The sequence below is a fragment of the Babylonia areolata genome, chromosome 27, assembly GCF_041734735.1.
Source record: "Babylonia areolata isolate BAREFJ2019XMU chromosome 27, ASM4173473v1, whole genome shotgun sequence".
NCBI lineage: Eukaryota > Metazoa > Mollusca > Gastropoda > Neogastropoda > Buccinidae > Babylonia > Babylonia areolata.
The window spans coordinates 29,696,436-29,721,976 of NC_134902.1; the positions used below are offsets into that span (position 1 = coordinate 29,696,436).

Below are 25,541 nucleotides of genomic sequence, written 5' to 3' on the forward strand. Positions count from 1 at the left end.
TGATGCATTTGAAGCAGTCCCAAGTACAGTGTTAGTTAATAATAAGTAATAATGATAATCATATGACCAGTACTGCAACTACGACCACTGATGTGCATTTATGCAGCACTTTTCCTGCAGTTTTTAGTGCTTTTAATAATACATGTGGTATGGATAAGGTACAGGAATATGATATTGAAAAAAAGGTTAAGATACAAACTCATCAAAATGCTATTTTGGAATAATGTAACATCGCTCACAACTCACTCACAACTCACACACGTCTCACACACATCTCACACATCACTCCCCCCCTCACCCCCTCAGCACCACCCACACCCGCACACACATTGATCCATGCACACTCACAAAGATGGCCTGGGGTAGGATGGGGGTGAAAGATCCACAGTTTTAAGTACTGTTTGAACAAATATGTTTTAAGATGAGATGGGATAGATTTAATAGTGGAACAGTGTCAGATATTTTGTGTTTGAGATTTCCAGAATCAAACTGTTAAGAAACCAAGAAGTCTCCGTTCATGAAAGAAATGGAAGGGGCAAGTTTTTGATACACCTAAAGGGTTGTGTTTCTTTTTTTCAAATGGTAAAGTGCAGGATGTAAAACATGTCCACATTCAGCATTGACAATCATTCAGCACCACAAGGCAGAAATCATGTCCACATTGAGCACTGACAATCATTCAGCACCACAAGGCAGAAATCATGTCCACATTGAGCACTGACAATCATTCAGCACCACAAGGCAGAAATCATGTCCACATTGAGCACTGACAATCATTCAGCACCACAAGGCAGAAAACATGTCCACATTGAGCATTGACAATCATTCAGCACCACAAGGCAGAAAACATGTCCACATTGAGCACTGACAATCATTCAGCACCACGAGGCAGAAAACATGTCCACATTGAGCACTGACAATCATTCAGCACCACAAGGGATACAAGAAGTTCACATTGAGCACTGACAATCATTCAGCACCACAAGTTAGAAAACATGTCCACATTGAGCATTGACAATCATTCAGCACCACAAGGCAGAAATGTCCACATTGAGCACTGACAATCATTCAGCACCACAAGGCAGAAAACATGTCCACATTGAGCACTGACAATCATTCAGCACCACAAGGCAGAAATCATGTCCACATTGAGCATTGACAATCATTCCTCACCACAAGGCAGAAATCATGTCCACATTGAGCACTGACAATCATTCAGCACCACAAGGCAGAAATCATGTCCACATTGAGCACTGACAATCATTCAGCACCACAAGGGATACAACAAGTTCACATTGAGCATTGACAATCATTCCTCACCACAAGGCAGAAAACATGTCCACATTGAGCACTGACAATCATTCAGCACCACAAGGCAGAAAACATGTCCACATTGAGCACTGACAATCATTCAGCACCACAAGTTAGAAAACATGTCCACATTGAGCATTGACAATCATTCAGCACCACAAGGCAGAAATCATGTCCACATTGAACACTGACAATCATTCAGCACCACAAGGCAGAAATCATGTCCACATTCAGCATTGACAATCATTCAGCACCACAAGGCAGAAATCATGTCCACATTGAGCATTGACAATCATTCAGCACCACAAGGCAGAAAACATGTCCACATTGAGCACTGACAATCATTCAGCACCACAAGGCAGAAATCATGTCCACATTGAGCACTGACAATCATTCAGCACCACAAGGCAGAAATCATGTCCACATTGAGCACTGACAATCATTCAGCACCACAAGGCAGAAATCATGTCCACATTGAGCACTGACAATCATTCAGCACCACAAGGCAGAAATCATGTCCACATTGAGCACTGACAATCATTCAGCACCACAAGGCAGAAATCATGTCCACATTGAACACTGACAATCATTCAGCACCACGAGGCAGAAAACATGTCCACATTGAGCACTGACAATCATCAGCACCACAAGGCAGAAATCATGTCCACATTGAGCATTGACAATCATTCAGCACCACAAGGCAGAAATCATGTCCACATTGAGCAGTGACAATCATTCAGCACCACAAGGCAGAAAACATGTCCACATTGAGCACTGACAATCATTCAGCACCACAAGGCAGAAATGTCCACATTGAGCACTGACAATCATTCAGCACCACAAGGCAGAAAACATGTCCACATTGAGCACTGACAATCATTCAGCACCACAAGGCAGAAAACATGTCCACATTGAGCACTGACAATCATAAAACAAGTTAACACTAAACTTATGGCTTTGAGAATCATATGGCACAAGGTATGTAAGTTGACACTAAACTTATGGCTTTGAGAATCATATTATGGCACAAGGGATACAACAAGTTCACACTAAATGTATGGCTTTGACAATCATGGTGCAAAACAGAAAATGTCCATACTTAGCTTGTCTGTATGGCTTTGATAACCACATGGCACAAAGACAATAAACATAGATGCACACTGGGCATGTCTCTAAGACTTTGACAATTATGGTGGTTCATATATGAATTTAAAGCATGCAGGATTGGTTGACATTGTGGTGTTTCATTTATTCTCATGGTATACTATCGTGTATGGTATACTATTGTTTTCCCTTGCAACACCTGTGGGAAGTGCTGCGCATCCAAAATCGGCCTCTTCTCCCATATGAGGACACACACCGACAGATAAGCCTGCTTGCCTCTCATCCGTCGGACTGATGGGAGACTCCATCATACTATCTTGTATCCTGAACATGTATTATGTGTCAACATAGTAGCACCGTAGAACAACAAACAGCATCACATGTGTAACATTATGTATTGTGTGTTTACACACACATACAACACACACACACACACACACACATGCACACACACATGTATGCATGCATGTAGGTGCGCGCGCGCACACACACACATGTCCTCCTGCCCCACCCCCAACCTCCCACCTCCTACACACACTGTGTTAACAAGGTACAGACATGTTAGCTTGGTGTGTATCAAACATTAACATGATATTTCTGTTGTTGTTGCTGCTGTTGAAGAATGGTGGCTTTTCCCTTCCTCTCTGCTGCATCTTTGAAAGTCATCACTCCTCTCTTGAGAACAATGCCGGGCAACAGGCACATGCACCAGTACTGCAACAGTTCAACCACACTGCTGGATAAATGTGCGTTATTGTGATGTATGTACTACATTGTTGCACTGTATATATTGCATTGTAATTTGTACTGTATTGTGTTGTACTGTTTTGCAGTGCTGCAACAATTCAACAATCCAATATGATAAATGTGTATTGTATTGTATTGTATTGTATTGTACCATACCGCACCGCACTGCACTGCACTGCACTGTACTGTACTGTACTATAGAGAAGACAGAAATACTGCTCAAAACACTTTACTTTTCAGACCCCCCCCTCCCCGACCACTCCCCCATCTCCAACAAACATGTGTCGGAATACACTAGCACAACTGAACGTTGTAAACCACCCACTCACCCACCCATTACGCCCCAAAGAAAACACATTCCTGCAACATGAACTCATACACATACACACATCATAAAAAGGGACACAGAACCATGTCATAAGGTCACCTGAAGGTGATGCCAGAAATAGGCCGGTGTGACAGTGGCGACGCCCAACACCCGCAGGGCGTGACGCACGTAAACCTCGGGGGTGGGGACGACGATGCCTGTGGGGTCTGCCATGTTGCTCATCTTGGTGGACACCAGGAATGGGGTCACCGCCTCAGGGAGTCCCAACACAACAACAATGATGATGATGATGATAATAATAATAATAATAATAATAGCAATAATAATAGAGATTTATACCTACAGCGTGTATTCCCTGAAATACTACTCAAAACGCCTTACCCACCCCTCCCTCCCATCTCTTCTTCCCCTCCACCCCTACCACATATGTGAAATGATGTTCAAGTACCGCTACCACTTACTGAGAGAACTGATTAAGAAATATATATACATACATACATACACTCCTACCCCCAAACACTGCAAATCAGTTGGTTTTTTTTGTTTTTTTTAAAGATTATGAATTAAACTCAAACCAGTGTTTGACACTTCTTAACGAAAAATGAAAACTCCATGTTTGGATTTTTATCATTCGCTCTCTTTATAGGGAGAGTTTCAATTCTTATAGATGTCATATGATTATTAGTAAAAACGGTCATACACATAAAATCCCACTCATACATATGAGTGAAAGTAAGAGTTGCAGCCTACGAATGCAGAAGTATGATTATTTGTTCACTTTTTCTTTAGTTAGTTATTTGTTTGACTTTTTCTTTTCAGTTGGTTTTTTTTTTAACCCTTTTTGTGTCATGAAAAAGATCTGCAAATACCCTTGCACTTTGCAAGTTATCATTGTAGTGCACTGCGACTGCTTTGTTTATTGTGTGATTGTATCCTGCTACAGTGAGATGGGCGCAGTGTGTGAAACAGAACTGTCAGTGATGATGATGATGATGTTGATGTTTCAAGAGAAAATACAATATTCAGTGCGAACAAAACAAAAACATAGACTAAACAAACACAGCTATACATTCCCTTACCTGAAATAGTATCCCTCGTTCACCGTATTCCTGATGCAAAGCTTCAGTCAGATGGATCACCATTGCCTGTGAGACAATCAACCATTCCTGTCTTCTTTGTGTTGATGTTTTTTATTTATTTTCTCTTAAGTCACCACCCAGTTCTATTCTTTTTTTTTGTGTGCCCCAGAATTTGGGACATCTTGTGTTGTATATTTTGATGCTGCTGCGATGGTGGTCAATTTTAAGTATGAGGTTATTTGCCAATGCTGTACGCTCATAATATATCCCAGCTTCAGTCAGCTTTCATCAAAAGATACAGACGCCTTCAGTGTTGGTCAGGAAATTTGAGCAATATTCCTAAAAGAAGTGGATGACCCTGGACTGTGTGGTCTCAGTCTTTCTATTTGAGTCCATGACACACTCAACCGTGGGTAGGAGCCGGCCACGGGTTGACAACCCCCTAAGTTCTGATGGGGCTCAAACTCACATCCTTCCAGCTGTCAGTCTTCAACGCTAACCACTTTGCCATGGCGGATGGTCAGTCTTTTCTTCTTCTTAAGAAAAGGGCAGACATGTGTTGTCTTAATGAAAGAGGTGTAAACATCCTGCAGTCATCATTGAAAACACACACACACACACACACGAACACACACACACACACACACACACACACATATACATACAACACACACACACACACAATTTTCTAAGAATATAAAATGTATGTGTAGTAATCAATTAACTATAAGCTATCTACTCATCCATTGTCAAAGCATAAGACAGTTTATACCAAAAGCTCTAGCTGATTACTTTTCTACTAATGTTCCATTAGTCACTGAAAAGATTTGAATGATTATTCATTGCTTAGAATGTTTTCGGAAATTTTAAACTCCAGTCCGGTTGGTATCTTCCCTTGATGTATTTTAGTTAATGTTGTTATTTATATTTGCATCGTTGTAAGTTAATACTTGTTAATGTTGTAAGTTAGTACTTGTTGATATGCATACACCCTATTTCCGTCATATAACACCTCATTTATTACACACCATCAACTCTTCAAACTTTTTGTCTTTTTACAATAGACTTACTTTCATTTCCTCTAAAACATAAATTAACTCTTTCCTACACTAATATTCACAAGCATTCCCTCTCTTTCACCCACTACCTCTCTTCTTTCCATCTAATAACACAGTGAATAGACGTTAAACTGAAGATCCTACACACGCACAAAAAACAAAAACAACAAAAACAAACTAAACCAAACCAAACAAAACAAAAACACCCCCCCCCCCCTAACAACAATAACAACAAACAACAATAACAGCAAAACAAACAAATTAAAACAACAATCAAAAATAAAACAAACACCCACACATACACACAAACACACATGAAAGCATCTTTCTGTTCCTGAAGTTACCATCACTACTGCCTTTCCAACTTTTTTTCTTCTGATAGCGGTACGGACTATTTCCAGACGCACTATCTCCAGTTTGTGTTGTATCATTTGTATTGTGTCATGTTGTATTGTGGTGTGTTACGTTGTGTTGCATTGCATTGTGTTGTGTTGCGTTGCATTGTGTTATGTTGTGTTACTCTTTGTCACAACAGATTTGAATTCGGTCTGCTCTCCCCAGCGATAGCACATCACTACATCGCAGCACCACTTTTTCCCTTTAACCTGCAAACGTATTTGTAACCTAAGTAGAATTTTCTACAAAATGTTGCCAGGAACAACCCTTTTGTTGCCATGGGTTCTGTTACATGCGCTTAGTGCATGCTACATAAAGGACCTTGATTTATTGTCTCATCCGACTGACTAGCATCCAGACCGGCATGCAGGGTCCAGTGCAGGGGGAGAAAATACTGGCAAGTGTTGGCTTCAACCCCGTGACTCAGATTTTCTCAATTTTGGGGCAAACGTGTTACCATTAGGCAACCAGTCCACGCAAAAACAAAGTGGCGAAATATATACTTCTTTTTTTGTTTTTTTTTGTTTTTTTTGTTTTTTGCAGTTGTGAGTTTTGGAATGCTGTCTTTGCTTTTGTGGACAACTTTCTGTTTCTTCCCCTTAATTCACCGTGCTGATTTTCAATAATTTTAGACTGGAAAACAAGACATGTTAACTTCCTGGGTTTTTTTTTTTTTACAAACGGGAAAAGAAAACATATTGCTCGTACACACAGACTGGACACATACATACTCATGAATACACACGCAAACACATGCAAAGCAAATACGCATATATGTGTTCAATCTCTTTCACACACACACTATTCATGAACATGTATATGCAGGCGCATGCACACACACACACACACACACACACACACACACACACACACACACAAACCTTGGTGGAGGAATACAGAGCCATAAGGGGCACAGGACGGCAGCCTGACGCAGAGGCCACATTGATTATCACCCCTTTCTTCTTCGCCACCATAGAGGGCAGCACCACTGCCGTCATCTGCACAACCATCATCCACATCCGATAATCCACAGGAATCATCATAATTATAGAATCGGAGAGACAGGAAACTTCTAGTCCAGTGTTCACGAGAGATCAGGGTTCGAGGCCCTGTTTCGGCATGGTGTTGTGTCCCTAGGAAAGGCACTTTACAGGGTCAAATTCCCCCCCCCCCTGCACCCAGGTATGAATGGGTACCTGTCTTCAGTTGGGGATGGTTGACTGAAATGATGAAAGGAGAGGATAGGGCCCTGGCTTCCTACACAGACCCATAGAAACAGTAGATATATAGACAGAAATCCACCATCTCGATGGCTGTAAGAAGGCTATGGGACTTTTAACCAACAATCCATAACAATGGCAACAACAAAAAAGGCAAAACAAAGTACAACATAAAAAAGAATACCCAATCATCAAGCCACAAAAAAACAAAACAAAACAAACAAACAAAAACAAAAACAAAAAAAAACCCAAAAACCCCACAATATCAAGACTTTCTTGTAAAAATATATGTAAACAGACCAAGTGAGAAAACGAGAAAGAAAAAAAATGGTAATAAGAAAAAGGAAAAAGCCAGATACAAAGACAGCGATAGAAATGGCAGTGAAATTTGTGAAGCACAGTTTGCAGAGGATGGGAATAACTCCTCATCATACTTAAAGGACCTCCAGAATTCCTATGGGGAGTTCGAACCCTAAGCTCATTAGAATTTTCTCCCCCTCCACTAGCCCTCAGGGAATGGTCCGGTAGCTTGTCCAGCATTAGGAAGAGACTATAAATCTGGTCCCATATGCAACCGGTGCACACTTAGCGCATATAAAAGAACTCAAGGAAGGAAGACAGTTTTCCCTGGCAAAAGCTGTAGTAAAATCTGCTCTAATGATACTACTATGCATGTGCGTGCGTGTGACTGAAGTCTGACTGAATGACACAGGAGACGATTGATGAGTACCCAAAGGCAGCTGTCAGTTGACTCTACCCACGTAGGCAGCCTGCTGTGGAAATGACTCTATGTTTGTTAAGTGCTTGGAGTTTGGCATCTGACCGACTATTGGCAAGTGCTATATAATTATCCGTAATGATAATAATAATGATGATGATGATGACAATAATAATAATAGCAACAATACTACTACTACTACTGCTACTACTACTACTCTGTTTGAAGTCAATGCGCAACCTACCATGGTCACGGAGAAAACGTTACAGTTGATCATGGCTGACATCATCTGGGGGACACAAAAAATAAAAAACCAGGTTTGATCTGCATCATTCTCTCTAACACTGTGACTTTTGATTCCCACTCTTTCATCCCCTTCCTTCCCCCTACTAAGCGTGTTGTGTTACGCTGATGGTCAAGCCTCTGCTTGGCAGATGTGGTGTAGCGTATATGGATTTGTCCTAACGCAGTGACGCCTCCTTGAGCTACTGATACTGATACTGATACTGACCCCCCCAATTCCCCCACCCCACCCCCTTCTCCGATCTGTCCGATCTGCTGACCTGATGTACAAATATGCTGTGGGTGGCAAGACTCAGTGGTTTAAGCTTTGGTCTTCTGATCCAGTTCTTTTACTTCTTCCTTTGTGGGCTGCAACTCCCACGTTCACTCGTGCGTACATGAGTGGGCTTTTACATGCATAACCGTTTTTACCCCGCCATGTAGGCAGCCATACTCAGTTATCAGGGGTGTTTCTATAACTCACTGAACACTGACATAGATTACATGATGATCTTTAACGCACGTATTTGATCTTCTGTTTGCGCATACACACGAAGGGTGTTCAGGCACCAGCAGATCTGCGTTATATTATGTTGACCTGGGAGATCGGAAAAATCTCTACCCTTTACCCACCAGGCGCCGTTACTGAGATTCGAATCCGGGACCCTCAGATTGAAAGTCCAACGCTTTAACCACTCAGCTATTGTGCCCGTCTTCTGATCCAGTGATTACTAATGATCAGAGCTCGAAGCCCCACGTCGCCATAGTGTTGTGTCCATGGGAAAGGCACTTTGCTCCGATTTTCCTAACTCTACCTGAGTGGAATCGATACCTAATTCTATTGGGGATGGTTAGAATTGTGGAAGGAGGGGATGGGACCCTGCCTTCTTATGCCAAGCCTTGGGCACAGTGCCTATGAGTTCACTGCCCCGACTGACAGCTGTAAAAGACTATTGGACCTTTAACCATTTAACCTACCACCCTCTGCCTTCTCCAGTCTGCTGATCAGATGTGTAAGTATTCCGGTGCCTGTGGCTGACTTTGTAATAATTCAGATTCCAGCCTTGCACTTTCTCTCCCCACCCCCCTCCCTTTCTTCTTTCTCTTTGTTTTTAGTATCCCACATAGAAAAATGAAATTACGCAGTGTGCCTTTTCATACATTGGTGCTGTCACCTTGAGCAAACTCTGTGTGTGTGTGTGTGTGTGTGTGTGCGCCGTGTGTGTGTGTGCCGTGTGTATGTGTGTGTGTGTGTGCCGTGTGTGTGTCTGTGTGTGTGTGTGTGTGACTCTAATCCCTCTCTCTCACAATATCACAACCACAACCCCCCCCCTTTTTTTTCCAACTGTAAAATATAAATGTATAAGGAACACTCCTCATTCACTCTTCCATTTCAAGTGTTGTTGCAGTCTGTTGCTCTGAGCGATATCTCCCTTCACACTGACCTCCATGTTGTCCGGCATGTTCAGAAAGAACTCAGGATCCATTCCCATCCCCACATTGTTCACTGGGGACAACAAAGCATTAGAAATAGTCACTCTGTCACTGGCAATGCACACAAAACACACACACACACACACACACACACACACACACACACACACACACACAAGATCCATGACCTGACATGAGAGTAGCGCTTCACAACAGGCAGCCGCTGTAGTGGATGTTCCACTTCGCCACACTGAATTTCTCTACTGGGATAATAAGTTATTCTGATTCTGATGACACACCACATATCCCACGATACGACACACCACACAACCCATGACACAACACGAGGGGATACCACACACCAAACATGACATGACACGACACACCACACAACCCATGTCACAACACGAGGGGATACCACACACCAAACATGACATGACATGACACCACACAACCCATGTCATAACACGAGGGGATACCACACACCAAACATGACATGACATGACATGACACCACACAACCCATGTCACAACACGAGGGGATACCACACACCAAACATGACATGACACGACACAGCACACAACCCATGTCACAACACGAGGGGATACCACACACCAAACATGACATGACACGACACACCACACAACCCATGTCACAACACGAGGGGATACCACACACCAAACATGACATGACATGACACCACACAACCCATGTCACAACACGAGGGGATACCACACACCAAACATGACATGACATGACACCACACAACCCATGTCACAACACGAGGGGATACCACACACCAAACATGACATGACACGACACACCACACAACCCATGTCACAACACGAGGGGATACCACACACCAAACATGACATGACACGACACACCACACAACCCATGTCATAACACGAGGGGATACCAAACACCAAACATGACATGACACGACACAGCACACAACCCATGTCATAACACGAGGGGATACCAAACACCAAACATGACATGACACCACACAACCCATGACACAACACGAGGGGATACCACACACCAAACATGACATGACATGACACACCAAAACAACCCATGACACAACATGACACGACTCACCAAACATGACATGATACATTATGACATGACACACCAAAACAACCCATGACACACCAAACAACCCATGACACAACGCGACACACCAAACAACCCAACGAGGTACAACATGACATGACATACAAACAACCCATAACATGAAACACCAAACAACCCATAACATGACACACCAAACAACCCAATGAGGCGGCACAACATGACACGACACACCAACTTGAAACAACCCATGACACACCACCTGACATGTCACAACATTTACACACACAAACACACTATGACATGCCACGACACATAAAACAACACACGACATGACTGTGACAAGACTGACACCCTACACAACAAACAACACATGACATGACAACACACACAACAAAAAAACATGTCACACAAGAAAATATGACACCACCATAAAACCCGTGACATGACACTGACGACACACAACACGACACAACACAACACAACATGACACACCAAAACAAACTAGCCAACGAGACACGACACGACACGACAGACGGACTATCACTTTACCCAGCACTCCGATGTCCAGCCCATCCAGCTGAATGGCGATCCTGGCGTAGATGTCCTGCTGGCTGAAGTCAGCCACGATGGTTCTGGTCAGCACTCCTGTCCTGTCGCCTGCACGCACCCACAGGGAAGGGACACACTACTGCACGTGCTGGATGGCGATTCTTGTGGTGGGCGTGTTTGGTGGGATGAGATTTGTTTACAACGCTTGTCAGTAACTGAAAACGTCGTCAACGCGGAGAAAGGGTTCAAATTTCTTGTTCGGTTCTTTTGTGTATTAATTGTTTGCTCTCTCTCTCTCTCTCTCTGTGTGTGTGTGTGAGAGCGAGATGGAGGGAGGGAGGGAGGGAGGGAGGGAAGGAATGTGCATTGGTGTTTTTATAAACCTTGTTAATGTTTAATCTACAGTTTGAATTGATTCTGATTCTAATTCATGCTAGAATGCTACATAGCCGTAAAAACGCAAAGAAAAACAAATCAAAACACACATTCAATAAGCTGGCTGTGAAAGACAACTCCGAAATATCAAATTGCAAAACCTGCAACAGAACTGATGTCAATGAGAAATCTGGCTCTGGCATAATTCTGACATAATGCGAGTCTTCGGGATCACATCACCCTCTGCAATAGACTTTGAGTGGTGGTCTGTATATGCTAGTCATTCGGATGAGGCAGTAAACCATGGTCCCATGAGCAGCATCCACTCAGCGCATGTAAAATAACCCACAGCAAAAAAAGGGTTGTCCCTGGCATAATTCTGTAGAAAATCTACTCCAATATATGTATATGCGTGTGCGCATGAATGACACAGGAAACAAATGATGAGCATCCAAAGGCAGCTGCCAGACGGCTCTATCTAAGTAGGCAGCCCCTTGTACAAACGACTGTGTTTTGTATAAGCACTTAGAGTTTGGTCTCTGAACAGTTTCAGTTTCAGTTTCAGTAGCTCAAGGAGGCGTCACTGCGTTCGGACAAATCCATATACGCTACACCACATCTGCTAAGCAGATGCCTGACCAGCAGCGTAACCCAACGCGCTTAGTCAGACCTTGAAAAAAAAAAGTGAATAAATAATAGATAAGCGTACATAAATAAGTAAGTAAATAAATAAATAAATAAATACAATATAAAAAAGGTAGTAGTAACAATAATAATAATAATAATAATAAATAAATAAATAAGACAACAATTATGATAAATAAGCAACTAAATGTAAAACATGAAGACACACAATTCACACATACACCCACACATGCATAACAGATATGCACCAAACATGCAGTTTCACAGATATGAAAGCACAGTCAAATACACATAAACGTACATGAGTCCCAACACACACACACACACACACACACACACACACACATTACCCTACACCTCCTCTACCCCCTCCTCCACACACTCATTTCTAGGCTACGTATCGCAGCTTCCACGGCACACACACACACACACAAACACACACACACAGATGAACACTTACTTGTACAAGCACACACACATACACTCTGAACAAAGTCAGGGACTATATCAAGTATCAATAATAAACTGTCTATCATTTGGGCCAAGAACAAAGTGAGAACTGTCTGATGAATAATTTTACCACTGCAATGAGAGTTCATTTACAGCTTAATCTTTTGTGAAGGGCTATGGCCCTGAAACTAGGAGGCAGAATTACATTGGCTTTTTGTGCTGCAGTCTTGAGGCTAGTTGACCTTTGTGGACCATCCCAACGCCGACTGTCCAAACGATCTCTAGGCTGAGAGAGTGGGGATGTAACCTTTGCAAGACAGTCTTCACAACAATCAAATTCTAGCCTAGATAATCGGGACAGGAGTTGCCTCCTCTGCTCTTCTGATGGTCATGGCAGGACACGACGGACTGTCATACAGGAACAACACTCACTGATTTGCTGGGCTTGGTGTTGCAGTTTCTCTTGACTCCTGCTTACCAGCACAATGTTCAGGCCCATGGCAGCCAACTGAAAAAGATGGCTAATTCACTACACCCATGCTATACTGACTGGCAGGAATAAACAACAAGTGGTGTCATACTGCCTTTTGAATAAAGCTGCCTTTTTAATCAGCTTTGTATGTTTTGCTTTTAAACTTTTGAATTCAGCCATTTTCATGTTGATTTGTTTGTTGACTAAGTTGAGATGGTGTGAGTGATCAGACTTTGAATGCACAAATAATTTCCTATCAGACAGATAGAATTGTATTGTATTGTAATTTGTATTGTGTTGTATTATATTACATTGTATTACCTTGCATTATGTTATACTGGATTGCATTGCATTGCACTGCACTGCATTATATTGTATCAAATCATATTGCATTGTATCATATCAAATCATTGTACCACATTGTATATATCATAACGCATTGTACCATAACATATTGTAACATATCATATCATTGTAATGTACTGCATCAGTTGTATCAAAGTATCATATCAAATCATTGTACCACATTGTATATATCATAATGCATTGTACCATAACATATTGTAACATATCAAGTCATTGTAATGTACTGCATCAATTGTATCAAAGTAAGTGTACATTACCTGCTCTGCATAGGCCTTTCCAATACCATCTGTACACCCAGTAACAACTGCAACATCCAGTAAAACACCCATAAACAAATGCTTGGAACAGGAGTTTCAGTTTCTCAATGGCTCAATGGTCACCACATGGTGTGGTGTGTTTATCATGAGCTGTTTAGAACAGAATCAGGGCTGGACGATCTTTCCTCCTCCTTCTCTTCCTCTTTTCATCACCCCCCCTCCCCTCCCCTCCCCTTCTCCATGACAATGCTGGGTTCTGTGAGAAAAGTGCTGGATGTGCAAGTCTAGCACTGTTGGTCCCAGATTGGTCTGTTAACTTCAGCCAATTGGAAACGTTCTGGGTCGGAAGATAGTTTGCATACAGCGCCAACTTGTGAAGAGGATAAAATGAACAGGCGAGTGGGGTTTCTTTCTTCTCCTTGCTTGGAGCAGGCCAGGAGAGCCAGACGGTCAAGACAGTACAATGGGGGCTGTGAGTGTCAAACTAGCATCTATTTTTCAGACATAGTTGAATGCTTGATTTATGGCACATTTGGATTCTGTGACTAACACACTGGCTCAGTGGGATTGTGTTCTGCTACATGAATATAAAGTGAACCCTGAAATGTTTGGGGCTGTGAGTAATGCTTATACTGGTAATTTGGTTTGTTGGCAATTTACTTTCTGGTTTTTGGAAACAGTTTGGAGTTTGTAGAATTGTGATGTTGTGTCACAAGAGCATTGAAAGATCCTTTTTAGCTGATGTGGTATTTCACAGTTAATGTGACTGGAATATGTTGATGCAGATACCATGACTTGTGAGAGAGCATAGCCAGCATGTGTATGGCTTAATTGTATTTGAGGCTGGTGACTGAGGGAAAAGTGGTTAAAATGCACAATGCAGCCAATATATGACTAAATGGAGTACTGGTTTAGGGTATTTGGGTATCCCCCCCACCCCCCCTTTCCTGTTTCCTACAGGTTGGTATTATGGTATGATTCTTGGACATCATGTTTGGGTTTACATGATGTATCTTAGCTTACATAAATGATAATATTCAGTAACATATCAGTGGTGAGTCAATTGTTGACATACTGTGGGAACAATATAAGCTTTTAGTCACAAAGAAACATGGGGATTATGTGTGTGTTGCATCTGTGTAGAATGTTTTGGTTGCAACAGTTGGAGTTATTCTGAGGTTTGACATACCTATTTTGTATGTTAGGTGGTGATGGTTATATTCAAGGTGAACAAATCTACAGGCTAACTGTATGTTCATGTTTTTCCATGTGTGTGCACATGGGTGATAATGCAACATGGGGACAATGTGTGACTTGTTGGTAGTTGTGATTACCATGTGCTGTAGTCATATGTTATATGACAGTGGCGTAACACATAGATGTATGTGTTCAATAAGATTTGAGACCACTGAGAGGCAGTCCTATGTTGGTGCACACAGGTTGTTATATATTTACCATATTATTTGGTAACTATATGATTCCCATGTAATAATTGTACCAGTGAGATACCCTGCAAAGACAAAGTACACATTTTTTCAGTCTTAATGGAAACAGATATTACTGTATGGTGATTTAACAGGAGTTAAACACTATGAGTTTGTAGTTGTCTGCCTCATACTTGGTGCGACAGCTATTATTGTATGGTGGTTTGACAGGAGTTAAACACTGGGAGTTAGTATTTGTCAGTCATATATTTGGTACATGGTGCACATTATGTCACTGATTGTTTATGGTAAGCTAAATGAAGCTTGTTTTACATCTTTACATGGATCTCTTTGATAAGACAGTGTACAGCTAGACACTGAGTGTCAGAATGGAGAAAGGTTATCTGTGGAGTTGTTTACTTGTCCAGACAACATAATGATGTTTCTGTTACGTCAATGCAAGGATGTCTAGCATGTGATTTGGTATTATTTTAACCTAGGTTTTGATATTGTGTGTGTTCCAGGTGTGCTGTTTAAAATTAAAGAAATAAACACGTCAATTCATCTTTCTAAAAGACCCTGCTGTGGTACGAGGAGAGAGTGGATTGTGCACCTATCCTCTGCCTGTTATCCTACTCTACCCCTTCACCTTCTACACCTACCCGTACAACCCCAACCCCCACCACTACCCCTTTAACAACTACATAATAGAGAGAGAGAGAGAGAGAGAGAGAGAGAGAGGTGGGGGTGGGGGGTGGAGGGGGAACAGACAAAGACGCAGGGCTTACCGGCCCATTCTCCAAAGTGACCCACTTTTACCACCGGTCCACAGCATACACACACACCGTACATCAGGAGATTGTACGCTAATGGTATCACTTGAAAAACGAAGTAGTACGCCACAAACACAGTCCCCACGACAACAGCAACCGAGTTCCATTGCCCAAGTACACACGGTTCAACTCTCCGCTCTGGTTCCAACGTAGACGCCGCAAAATCTCCCATGCCGCCTTCGTTCTCGAGTTGCATGTTTGTTTCGAGGGACGCTTGTTGCACCATCTTGGAGGCCACACGCCTTAAATGCAATGTCAAAGCGTGTTGGTCATACGTGTGTTACTCCTATTTGGGTCAAGTCATAAGACTCGAGACACATTGTTTATGATATTGTACTTTCGTCCAGTTTCTGTATTGATGTATTTCTTGTTGTTGTTGACGATGTTTAGAGATGTAGAGAAAATATAGAAGATGCGAAGATAGTATGTGGAACGAATCATGCTTGAAAATAACGACGTGGGTCAGGTTTTTTGTTGTTATTGTTGTCGTCAAGATGAGAATTGTTTGCAGACACTTAACAAAGAGACAGAACAGAAACCTGTGGACTTGAATTAGATTTAAAAAACAACAACAACGTGAGAGAGGGTAGGAAGGTGTTGGGTAAAAAAAAAAAAGAAAGAATCAGCCCGTTCCAGTCACACTGACATCTCAGACATAGTACTTTCGCTTCAACTTCTTCTTCTTCTTTCCCTTGACTACCGCCTTCATTATTTTGAAGTTTCTGTAGACTATAAGGGGGGTTTGCGTGTTTTTGAGGTTTCCTGAGGTAGAGGTTGCTGGGCCAGGGGATGGGGGGTGAGGGGGGGAGAGGTATGGGGGTGGGGGGGAGGTAATCAGATTCGGGATTTGAAGCCTTCCAGGGTTGTGCTGAGAGCAGTCTCAGCAGGAAGGCTGTTCCAGTTTGTTATTGTTCGAGGAAAGAAAGATTTTTGCCTGTACAGCGTCCTGCAGTTGGAGAGGTGGTATGCTGCTGGATGCGATCCTCGGGTCCCATTGGGTGCTGAAGGATTTTGAGAGGGCTTGTAGCATGTGTTGATGATAAGACTGCCGCTATGGAACTTATAAAAGTTAATCAGTCTTGCCTTTCTCCTTCGCTCTTTGAGGGGAGAACTTGGGAGTTCTTCAACAAATGTGTCCACAAATGTATGCAGTGGTAAGGTTTCTGCTTCCTCGTGAAAATGTCTGCCCCTTTGTGTGCTGTTTCAATAATGCTTGCGTTGTTATTTGATTGGACAGTGTCTGTTTTTCCTTTTGAATAATGGTTTTTGTTGTTTGAACAAAAAGAAAAGAAAAAAAGATAGGGATGGGGTGGGAGGTACATGTGGAGGATGTGGGGGAGTAACGTGCAAGTGAAAAATACTCCAATTCGCATGAAACGAAATATAAGATTAATTTTAGAATCGGATTACAGATGTACAGTATTTCGTAAATTATCGCCCTTCATAATGTTCATGGTTCCTTTCCTGATTAAAAAAAAAAAAAGGAAAAAAAAAGTTGTCTGTGCCACCAAATAGTGTCAAAAAAAGAAAAAAAAGGATAAGTGGGTGGGTGGGGGTCACTAAAGTTTTACTTGGTTTCGACAGATTTATATTGTGTCCAAAGGTTTAACGTCTTACCTGTTTTTGTTATCCTTGCAGCAAGAACTATGCCAGACTTACTTCACAGACGGTACTGGGTTTTGGACGGAAGGGGTGCAAGTGCTGTAGAATTTGGAAGAACAAAGTTAAGAGAAGTATCATGTAGCATAGTTTCGCATTGTGTTGTGTCGAGTTGTATTGCTTGTAAGTTGCGTCATGTTGTATTATATTGCATTGTGCTTTGTTGTATTGTGTTGTGCTGTGCTGTATTGTGTTATGTTGCATTGTACGGACCTATTACATTACATTTTTTTCTCATTATACATTTCTCTCCGTGAAATTCGAGCTCCCGAGGAATCGCTGTTATTTTTCAAAAATAAGTGAGAGAAATAAAACATCGATATAGTACTGGCGACATTTGGAGATACAGATGAATTATTATTTGATATTCACCTTTACCAACATTTTGCTCACACACAAACAAACAAAGTCTCTCTCTCTCTCTCTCTCGCTTTCTTCTGTTTTAGATATACAACGCACGTAAAAGAATAGCAGTTTTGGTGTGGAACCATACTGCATTTATTTCTATCAATAAAAAAAGTGGGTGAAAAAATCTCACTTTCGACCTCCATTGGAAACTGAAAATTGATAAATCTCTTTTTCACACACACACACACACACACACACACAAACGCGCGCGCGCGCACACTGGCTCAAACTCAGAGAAAGAAAAATGATAAGGGAATAGAATCTCCCGGTCTCTGATGCCATCATCTTTCCAAACTCGAGAGACTGATACTGCTGCGTGTTTTTATTCATTTTTTCTTTCTTTCTTCTTCTTCTTTTTATATTTTACATACAGCATAAGCTTAAACATCCATAGCACAGTAAACAATCACATTACTTGTAACAGATACCCATGACCCAAAAATATTGTAAAAACTTTCATCATTACCTCCTGATTTTGCTATAACAATTTCAAGACAAAATCTTACGTATGATTATTTCAACATTATCTGAACAACATTCATTTAGTTTATACTTCTTTGCTGCTGCCACCACTGTCCTTGCTGCTGTTGTTGCCGTTCTTGTTTATTTGTCACTGTCGATTCCGTCGCTGGTATCGTTGTTAAAACATCAGGATTCGTTGCCCGAGATTGTGGTCCTCATGTCAGCGTCAACTGTAAGTACTTCTCCTCAAAATTTGTTTGACTGGTGAGGAATTTTAGATACGTCCAAATTCTCTGTAAAACAAAACCAGGTTACAAATGAATCAGAAGTACACGCACAGGTGTTTGTATGATCATACATCAGACCCAGAGACTGAGATGACTTATTCGAAAAGTTCACAGCCCCATAGAAGGAGGGAAAACAGAAGAAAATTTAAGTCGCACATTTACAATGCTTTTCATTATTTGACATACATACGCTTCGCCGTTTGCATGCTTATATAGACAGAGAACGAACTCTTTGATAATCTTTTCATTTATTTATGCCATTTTCATGAAAGTCTAAACAGGCAGGATGTTGAAAGTATGGATTAAACTGTTTTCTGAGATATCTTAAAACTGGTCAACAATACAAAGTAAACTTTGGATTCTTGCCATAATGGACAAATCAAATTTTGGATAATCAAACAATGGAAAATATTTCAGCCTCACCAAATGTAAATCATGTCATGGTGTATTTCAGATGTCTATCATGTTCCAAGAGAGACAGACAGAGAGGGGGATAGAGGAAGAGAGGGAAAGAGAGAGCCTGAGAGCGTTGATAGACAGACGGAATGATCACAGACTCGGATACACAGTGATGCCGTCGATTGAAGGACAGATAGATAGGTAGACACACACATATAGAGGTAGGCAGACCCGCATGTGTGTGTGTGTGTCTGTCTATATATATATATATATATATATATATATATATGTGTGTGTGTGTGTGTGTGTGTGTGTGTGTGTGTGTGTGTGTGATCACTGTGTATCTGTGATCATTCCATCTATCAACGCTCTCTCTCTTTCTCTCTCTCTCTCTTCCTCTATAGGAAGATATAAAGAAACGGACAGATATATAGATAGACAGATAGACAGACAGAAGACAGACGGACTGGTAAAGACATAAACAGATAGACAGACACAGATAGAATTCCAGATAGACAGGTAAACTACTTACCGATCTCATTCAAAAATGTAAGAACTTCTTGGCCGTCAAGTGAACCACTCTTGTCCACTGAAACACACACACACACACACACACACACACACACACACAGACACACTCACATCATAAAATGACTAAAGCACACTGATACATACATGCGCTTTCACAAATCATACGCACAGGTACACACACATTCTCACAAACACATACACACGCATGCGCACGTGCGCAAGTACGCACAATGAGACTCACTTAGAAAATTAGGTTTTCCTATTTTCACTCTCTGTTCTCAATATTACATGATACCTTCACCATTCCACACACACACAAACGCACGCATGTTTGCACGCACGCACTCATACCCATACCTCCTCATCTCAAACACACACACAGACACACACGCTCACACAAAAACACAGACACGCGCGCATACACGAAAAACAAAGGGTGTCTTAGGCTCACCTCGATGCGCTAAGTTGAATGGAACCCTCAGCTAAGCTGTACGACCACTACTTTCCCATGAAACTGCGACAATTTTATACACAGTAAGCTCAGCCGATCACAGCCAGAGCAACCACCTGCAAGCCATTTTGACTGCTGATCACCCACGTGATCAGCTGTCAAAATGGCGTGCAGGTGGGGAAGGAGTACTCAGCTTACTGTGTATTTGTCGCAGTTTCATGGGAAAGGAGTGGTCCTAGAGCTTAGCTGAGGGTTCCATTCAACTCAGCGCATCGAGGTGAGCCTAAAACAACCTTTGTTTTTCGTCGAAACAGCCCCCCTGAGTTTAGTATTCTAAAGTTGAACATTACCCCTCCCTCACCTGCCCTTTCCCCCTCACGCTCCCCCCCCCCCTCGCCCCGAGCCCCTCTCCCCCTCCCCACTTACCATCACAACGAACAAACGCGTCCTGTACATCAGGAAAGTCAAGGTTCAAGGTCTTGGCGATGTCAATGGCATTGACGTCATCCAGACGGTTCAAGGTCAGGACAGATCTTTTCCCTCGCAAGATCCTGCCCAGCTGAGTCAGTGGTTGACGGAATGAGTGAACGTATGAATGAACGAAAGAAGGAAGAAAGGAAAGGAGGAAGGAGGGAAGGAAAGAATGGGGGAAGGAAGGAAGGAATGATAAAGAAAGGAAGGAAGGAAGAAAGGACATAAAGTAGGAAGGAATGGCGGAACTCGGACAGGAAGGAAGAAATGATGGGAGAAAGAAAGAAGGAAGGAATAATAGAAAAGGGAAGGAAAGAAGAAAGGAAGGGGGAAAAAGAAAACGAAAACGGAGGAATGAAGAAAAGTTTGGTAAGATCTTGACAGGCTGGTTGAGTGAAGGAGTGAGTGAATGTATAAATGAATAAATAAATGAAAGAATGACGTGTAACCGATTCTGCCACGACGCACTCTGCCATCTTGTGTTAGTGAAAGTTGTGAAGACACTGTTGCTGACATGACGTAGGTAGATGACTACAAGAAACAGTCACGCTATTTCAGTACATTTGTAAACAATCATTATGTATGTGCATGTTGTAGGAAAATTAGGAGAACAATGTGCTGATTATTTCAGCTTTTCAAAACATGTAACGAAAGTGAATAAATAACAGACGGGTTAATTCATTAAAAAAACACACACACACACAAAAAAAAACAAAAAAACAAAACAACAACAACAACAACTGAATAATAGAACCTGACACGTAAATGAACGACTAAACTGAATAATGACTCACATAGATAAGTAAACACATTCTTAAAAGAAGACACATAACTGTCGACGGATTGATGATACGTAATAAAGTGTTAGTTTATTTTTGATAGGTAGCACACTGATTAAACAAACGAATATATCAACCAAACAAGATTAAAGAAAGAAAGAAGGAAATGTCCACTCACAGTTCCTCTCAGACGGTCCCGCAGTTGCCTGACAGAGTCGCGCGCACTGTCACGGACGTTGTCCACGCCTTCTTTCACCGTTCGTCGAACTGACCCAACGGCGCCCTTGACTCGTGAAGCCACCGACCTAGCAGCGTCCTTGACCCCTGAGCTAACCTTTCCTACTGTCGTCTTGATTCGGCGACCCAGACTCCGGAAAAAGCCGGCCTCCGTCTCGTGCACCATGGCAGCGAGCAGTATCATGGACAGCAGAAACACCAGCTTCATCTGGGGACACAGATCGGTTGATGGACTGGCTGACTGAATTTATGATTCATTTTATGATTAACTGCTTGACAGAGTGGTTGATCTGTTCTGGCTGATCTTATTACTGACTGGTTGATCGTGTAAAGTTGATTTTATGTGACTGATTGGTTGGTTTTTCATGATTCGTTTTGTGATTATTTCATGATTGATTTTATAACTGAATTGTTGTTCTTTTATATTGATTTATGACAAGTTGGTTGATCGTTCTTCCACTATTATGTCACAAAAACAACAACTAAAAACAAAACAAAACAAGAGAGGCAAGGCCTTCAAGATTCATTTGTGATACACTTAAAAAAAGAAGAAGAAAAATCCAAGCTTTTTATGTATTGAGTATAATTTCAAAATGCAATGTTTAAGATGAGAAAGATCAGTTTAAAGCAAATTAAGTCCCCTAGCATTAATTACAGACTAATTTCCCTTTTGTACTATCTGCACCAAAACGTTTGCAAAATAAATAAAACTTCCATGCTTAGCAAAAGAAGTTCCTGTTTGAACAAAAAATGATAATAAATGACTGCTCTTGTTGTTGGGTCAGAATATCAGATCAAAGTGCCAAGTTTAGAGAATACAAAAAACATAAATATAACAGTAAATGCAGTTTGCATATAATTAGGCTTCATTTTTTAAATTTTTTTTGTGCCCATCCCAGAGGTGCAATATTGTTTTAAACAAGATGACTGGAAAGAATTGAATTTTTCCTATCTTTATGCCTAATCTGGTGTCAACTGACAAAGTATTTGCAGAGAAATTGTCAATGTTAAAGTTTACCACGGACACACAGACACACACACACACAGACAACCGAACACCGGGTTAAAACATAGACTCACTTTGTTTACACAAGTGAGTCAAAAACAAACAAACAAAACAAACAAACAAACAAAAAACAGGCTATAGACTGATAGTCATTAGTGGCTTTGGTTAAACTCTCTTCTATAGACTGATAGTCATTAGTGGAGGCTTTGGTTAAACTCTCTTCTATAGACTGATAGTCATTAGTGGAGGCTTTGATTAAACTCTCTTCTCTTATCGTAAAAGGAGCCACCAACACTGATGACAATGAGCACTGTGGAACAATCCAACATTTAGTGTCGATATTTTGAAATGATGCATGACCAGTGCGTTTGACTGTTTTCCTTATCAGTATATATCCCAAGGCACTGCACTGCATTATAATGTATCAACATGTATGTTAAAATGTATGTATGCAGTGTGTGTGTGTGTGTGCGCGCGCGCGCGCGCGTGCGTGTGTGTGTGTGTGTGTGTGTGTGGTCACATTTTGGTGTGTGTATGTAACATAGATATAATGTTTTATGTTATCAAAAGCGTTTTGTTTTTGTAAAGCACCTAGAGCAGATTTCTGGATAGTGTGCTATATAAGTATCCATTATTATTGTTATCAACGGTCTCACCACAGCTGATTTTTCCACGTGAAATTCGGGTTGTTTACACTTGGGGGAGCATGATTATTGCTAACCATCTGCATTAATTTGCAAGTGTACTTTGTTTTTCTTTCGATTATATTCCTTCGCTCGATGTGTTTTCGATCACTCGCTGACCGTTTAGATTTCTTGATTGTGTATCGCCCTGACGACTCTCTCTGTTCCACTCTCCCTCTCTCAAGAATCATGAAAAATAAAAAAAAGATGTGATTTTTTCAGCACACTATAAACACATGGGGGGATTGCATACTTGAGCGAGTGGGAGATAGAGAGCATGAACAAGCGAGAGAACGAGAGAGAGAGAGAGAGAGAGAGAGAGACAGAGACAGAGACAGATGGCGTAGAAACCACTATTTTTCTTTCAGAATATGTACAACAATTTTTTATATAAAAATCTCAAGACTTGTTAAGTCCGAGACAAAACTATCCCGTTGAAACGTACCTTGAAATGTGTCCGAAGGAAGTCGTCAGCTCAAAAGGTGGCAACAAAAACAATATCTTTGTCAAGGGAATTCGCCCAAGGACCTACTATTAAGTTCTTATCGCTCTTCTTTCAGGTCGTCACATCACATCTTTTATACTGTCCTCACAGTGGGCGTGGGCGACACGGTGTCTTTTTCTCCTGGTCGCTGCATCTGTCGAATATACCCCCGGACAATTTTGAATCACCGGATTCTTATTTTTTATTCTTGTTCTTGTTCTTGTTGTTCTTGTTCTTGTCATTGTCATCGTTGTACTTCTTCTTCTTCTTCTTCATCTTCTCAGTTCCCCCCTTCCATCTATCTCTTTCCCCAACTTTAGACTTATTGTTGACCCGTTTTCCTGCTTTCTGCTTTGGCTAGATTAAGTGGTTGATTATTCAAGTTCTGCTTTCTCCACAAAGAACGCGTCGCCAGAGTGCAGCGCCACTCATCTACTCACGTGTGTGTGTATTTTTGTTTTTGTTTGCAATTGTATCTGTTTTACTTTCAAAGTGGACTGTTCTGCAGAATTTTGTCTGTGACAACCGTTTTGTTGCCATGGGTTCTTTTACGTGCTGTAAGTGTATGCTGAACACGGGACGTCAGTTTATTGTCTGTTCTGAATTTTGCGCCTGATTTGTGTTTATATTTTCTGTTCCAGGCAATAAAAATCGTGGTGGTGGTTTATGAAATAACTGATTTGTGAGGTCTGTACGCGTTATGTGAAGGTTTGTCATTTTTTCGTTCCACACTCGTGTTGATGTTGAGAGACAGAACACGACAGAAGGTTTGCATTTGTACCTCGAGGTAGTGTCGATCATAGTAGGTGGCGGGTGGGGGAGGCGGGGTGGGAAGTGGGAGTGAGGTTGAATCACGCTCCACAAATAAACAAAAATTCTAAAATCAACAAACACCTACACAAATTGAGATGTGCTTGTGCCAAGTCTGCCTTGTCTGGCCCTGATTCTGGTTGAAAGGGGGTGCGAGATAGAGAGGGTTCTTTCGACAAGACTAAAATAGGAAGATTTTTATTTTTCAAGGGATGAAGAGAGGGGGTAGGCTCAAACACAGCCAACACCGGATAGACGTGTTGGACATGGATGAGAGAGCAAGTTTAGCGACATCTGTCAGCGTCTACTTTACTGCCTGTGACGACATTACAGAAAGGGGTTTCCCCATCCAGTGATGCCTTGGAGGGCAACTTAAAACCACTTTCACCAGTGGGAATGGTTAAAAAAAAAAAAAAAAAAAAAAAAGAAGGAAAAAAACAAAAAACAAAAAAACATCAGCGTGGGCGAAAACAGGACTTCCCCCTGTGGAACGACAGAAAAACAGGACATGGCCCCAATTCTGACAGACAGGACTCTCCTTGGAACCGCCGGACGGACTTCCCACTTGGACAGACATCCAGGATTTCGCCCCGTCTAACAATGAAACCCTCACCAACACCAAGACCTTGAAGGCGCAAGCCAGTTATATATATATATATATATATATATATATATATATATACATCTCTCTCTCTCTCTGTCTCTCTCTCTCTCTATATATATATATATGACAACAGCAACAAAAA

At 41.5% G+C, this 25,541-nt stretch overlaps 2 protein-coding genes across 2 annotated transcripts; both read right to left on the reverse strand.

Moving 5' to 3' along the window:
* Window positions 1-2,021: 2,021 nt before the first annotated feature.
* On the reverse strand, window positions 2,022-16,354 carry LOC143301371 (very-long-chain 3-oxoacyl-CoA reductase-B-like). The gene is made up of 10 exons (XM_076615613.1): window positions 16,084-16,354; window positions 13,872-13,918; window positions 13,209-13,284; window positions 11,307-11,414; window positions 9,689-9,750; window positions 8,206-8,250; window positions 6,905-7,021; window positions 4,570-4,635; window positions 3,590-3,742; window positions 2,022-3,129 (listed from the first exon to the last, which is right to left on the reverse strand). Exons 1-10 carry the CDS (start codon window positions 16,352-16,354, stop codon window positions 2,992-2,994), a joined length of 1,083 nt encoding a protein of 360 aa, XP_076471728.1. The 3' UTR covers window positions 2,022-2,991.
* Window positions 16,355-18,498: 2,144 nt separating this feature from the next.
* LOC143301475 (uncharacterized) lies at window positions 18,499-24,053 on the reverse strand. The gene is made up of 5 exons (XM_076615787.1): window positions 23,947-24,053; window positions 21,754-22,020; window positions 20,752-20,884; window positions 19,876-19,932; window positions 18,499-18,950 (listed from the first exon to the last, which is right to left on the reverse strand). Exons 2-5 carry the CDS (start codon window positions 22,018-22,020, stop codon window positions 18,904-18,906), a joined length of 504 nt encoding a protein of 167 aa, XP_076471902.1. The 5' UTR covers window positions 23,947-24,053; the 3' UTR covers window positions 18,499-18,903.
* Between the last annotated feature and the right edge of the window lie 1,488 nt (window positions 24,054-25,541).

What these genes read in the sequence shown, in the direction of transcription:
- LOC143301475 (XM_076615787.1), bottom strand. Translation starts at nt 22,020, where the DNA reads ATGAAGCTGGTGTTTCTGCTGTCCATGATACTGCTCGCTGCCATGGTG. An exon ending in CGCGTTTGTTCGTTGTGATG is followed by an intron (nt 19,933 to 20,751) that starts GTAAGTGGGGAG and finishes TGTGTGTTTCAG; the next exon opens with TGGACAAGAGTGGTTCACTT. An exon ending in TACATTTTTGAATGAGATCG is followed by an intron (nt 18,951 to 19,875) that starts GTAAGTAGTTTA and finishes TTTGTTTTACAG; the next exon opens with AGAATTTGGACGTATCTAAA.
- LOC143301371 (XM_076615613.1), bottom strand. Translation starts at nt 16,354, where the DNA reads ATGGTGCAACAAGCGTCCCTCGAAACAAACATGCAACTCGAGAACGAA. An exon ending in TCACTTTGGAGAATGGGCCG is followed by an intron (nt 13,919 to 16,083) that starts GTAAGCCCTGCG and finishes TGGATGTTGCAG; the next exon opens with TTGTTACTGGGTGTACAGAT. An exon ending in GAAAGGCCTATGCAGAGCAG is followed by an intron (nt 13,285 to 13,871) that starts GTAATGTACACT and finishes CATCTTTTTCAG; the next exon opens with TTGGCTGCCATGGGCCTGAA.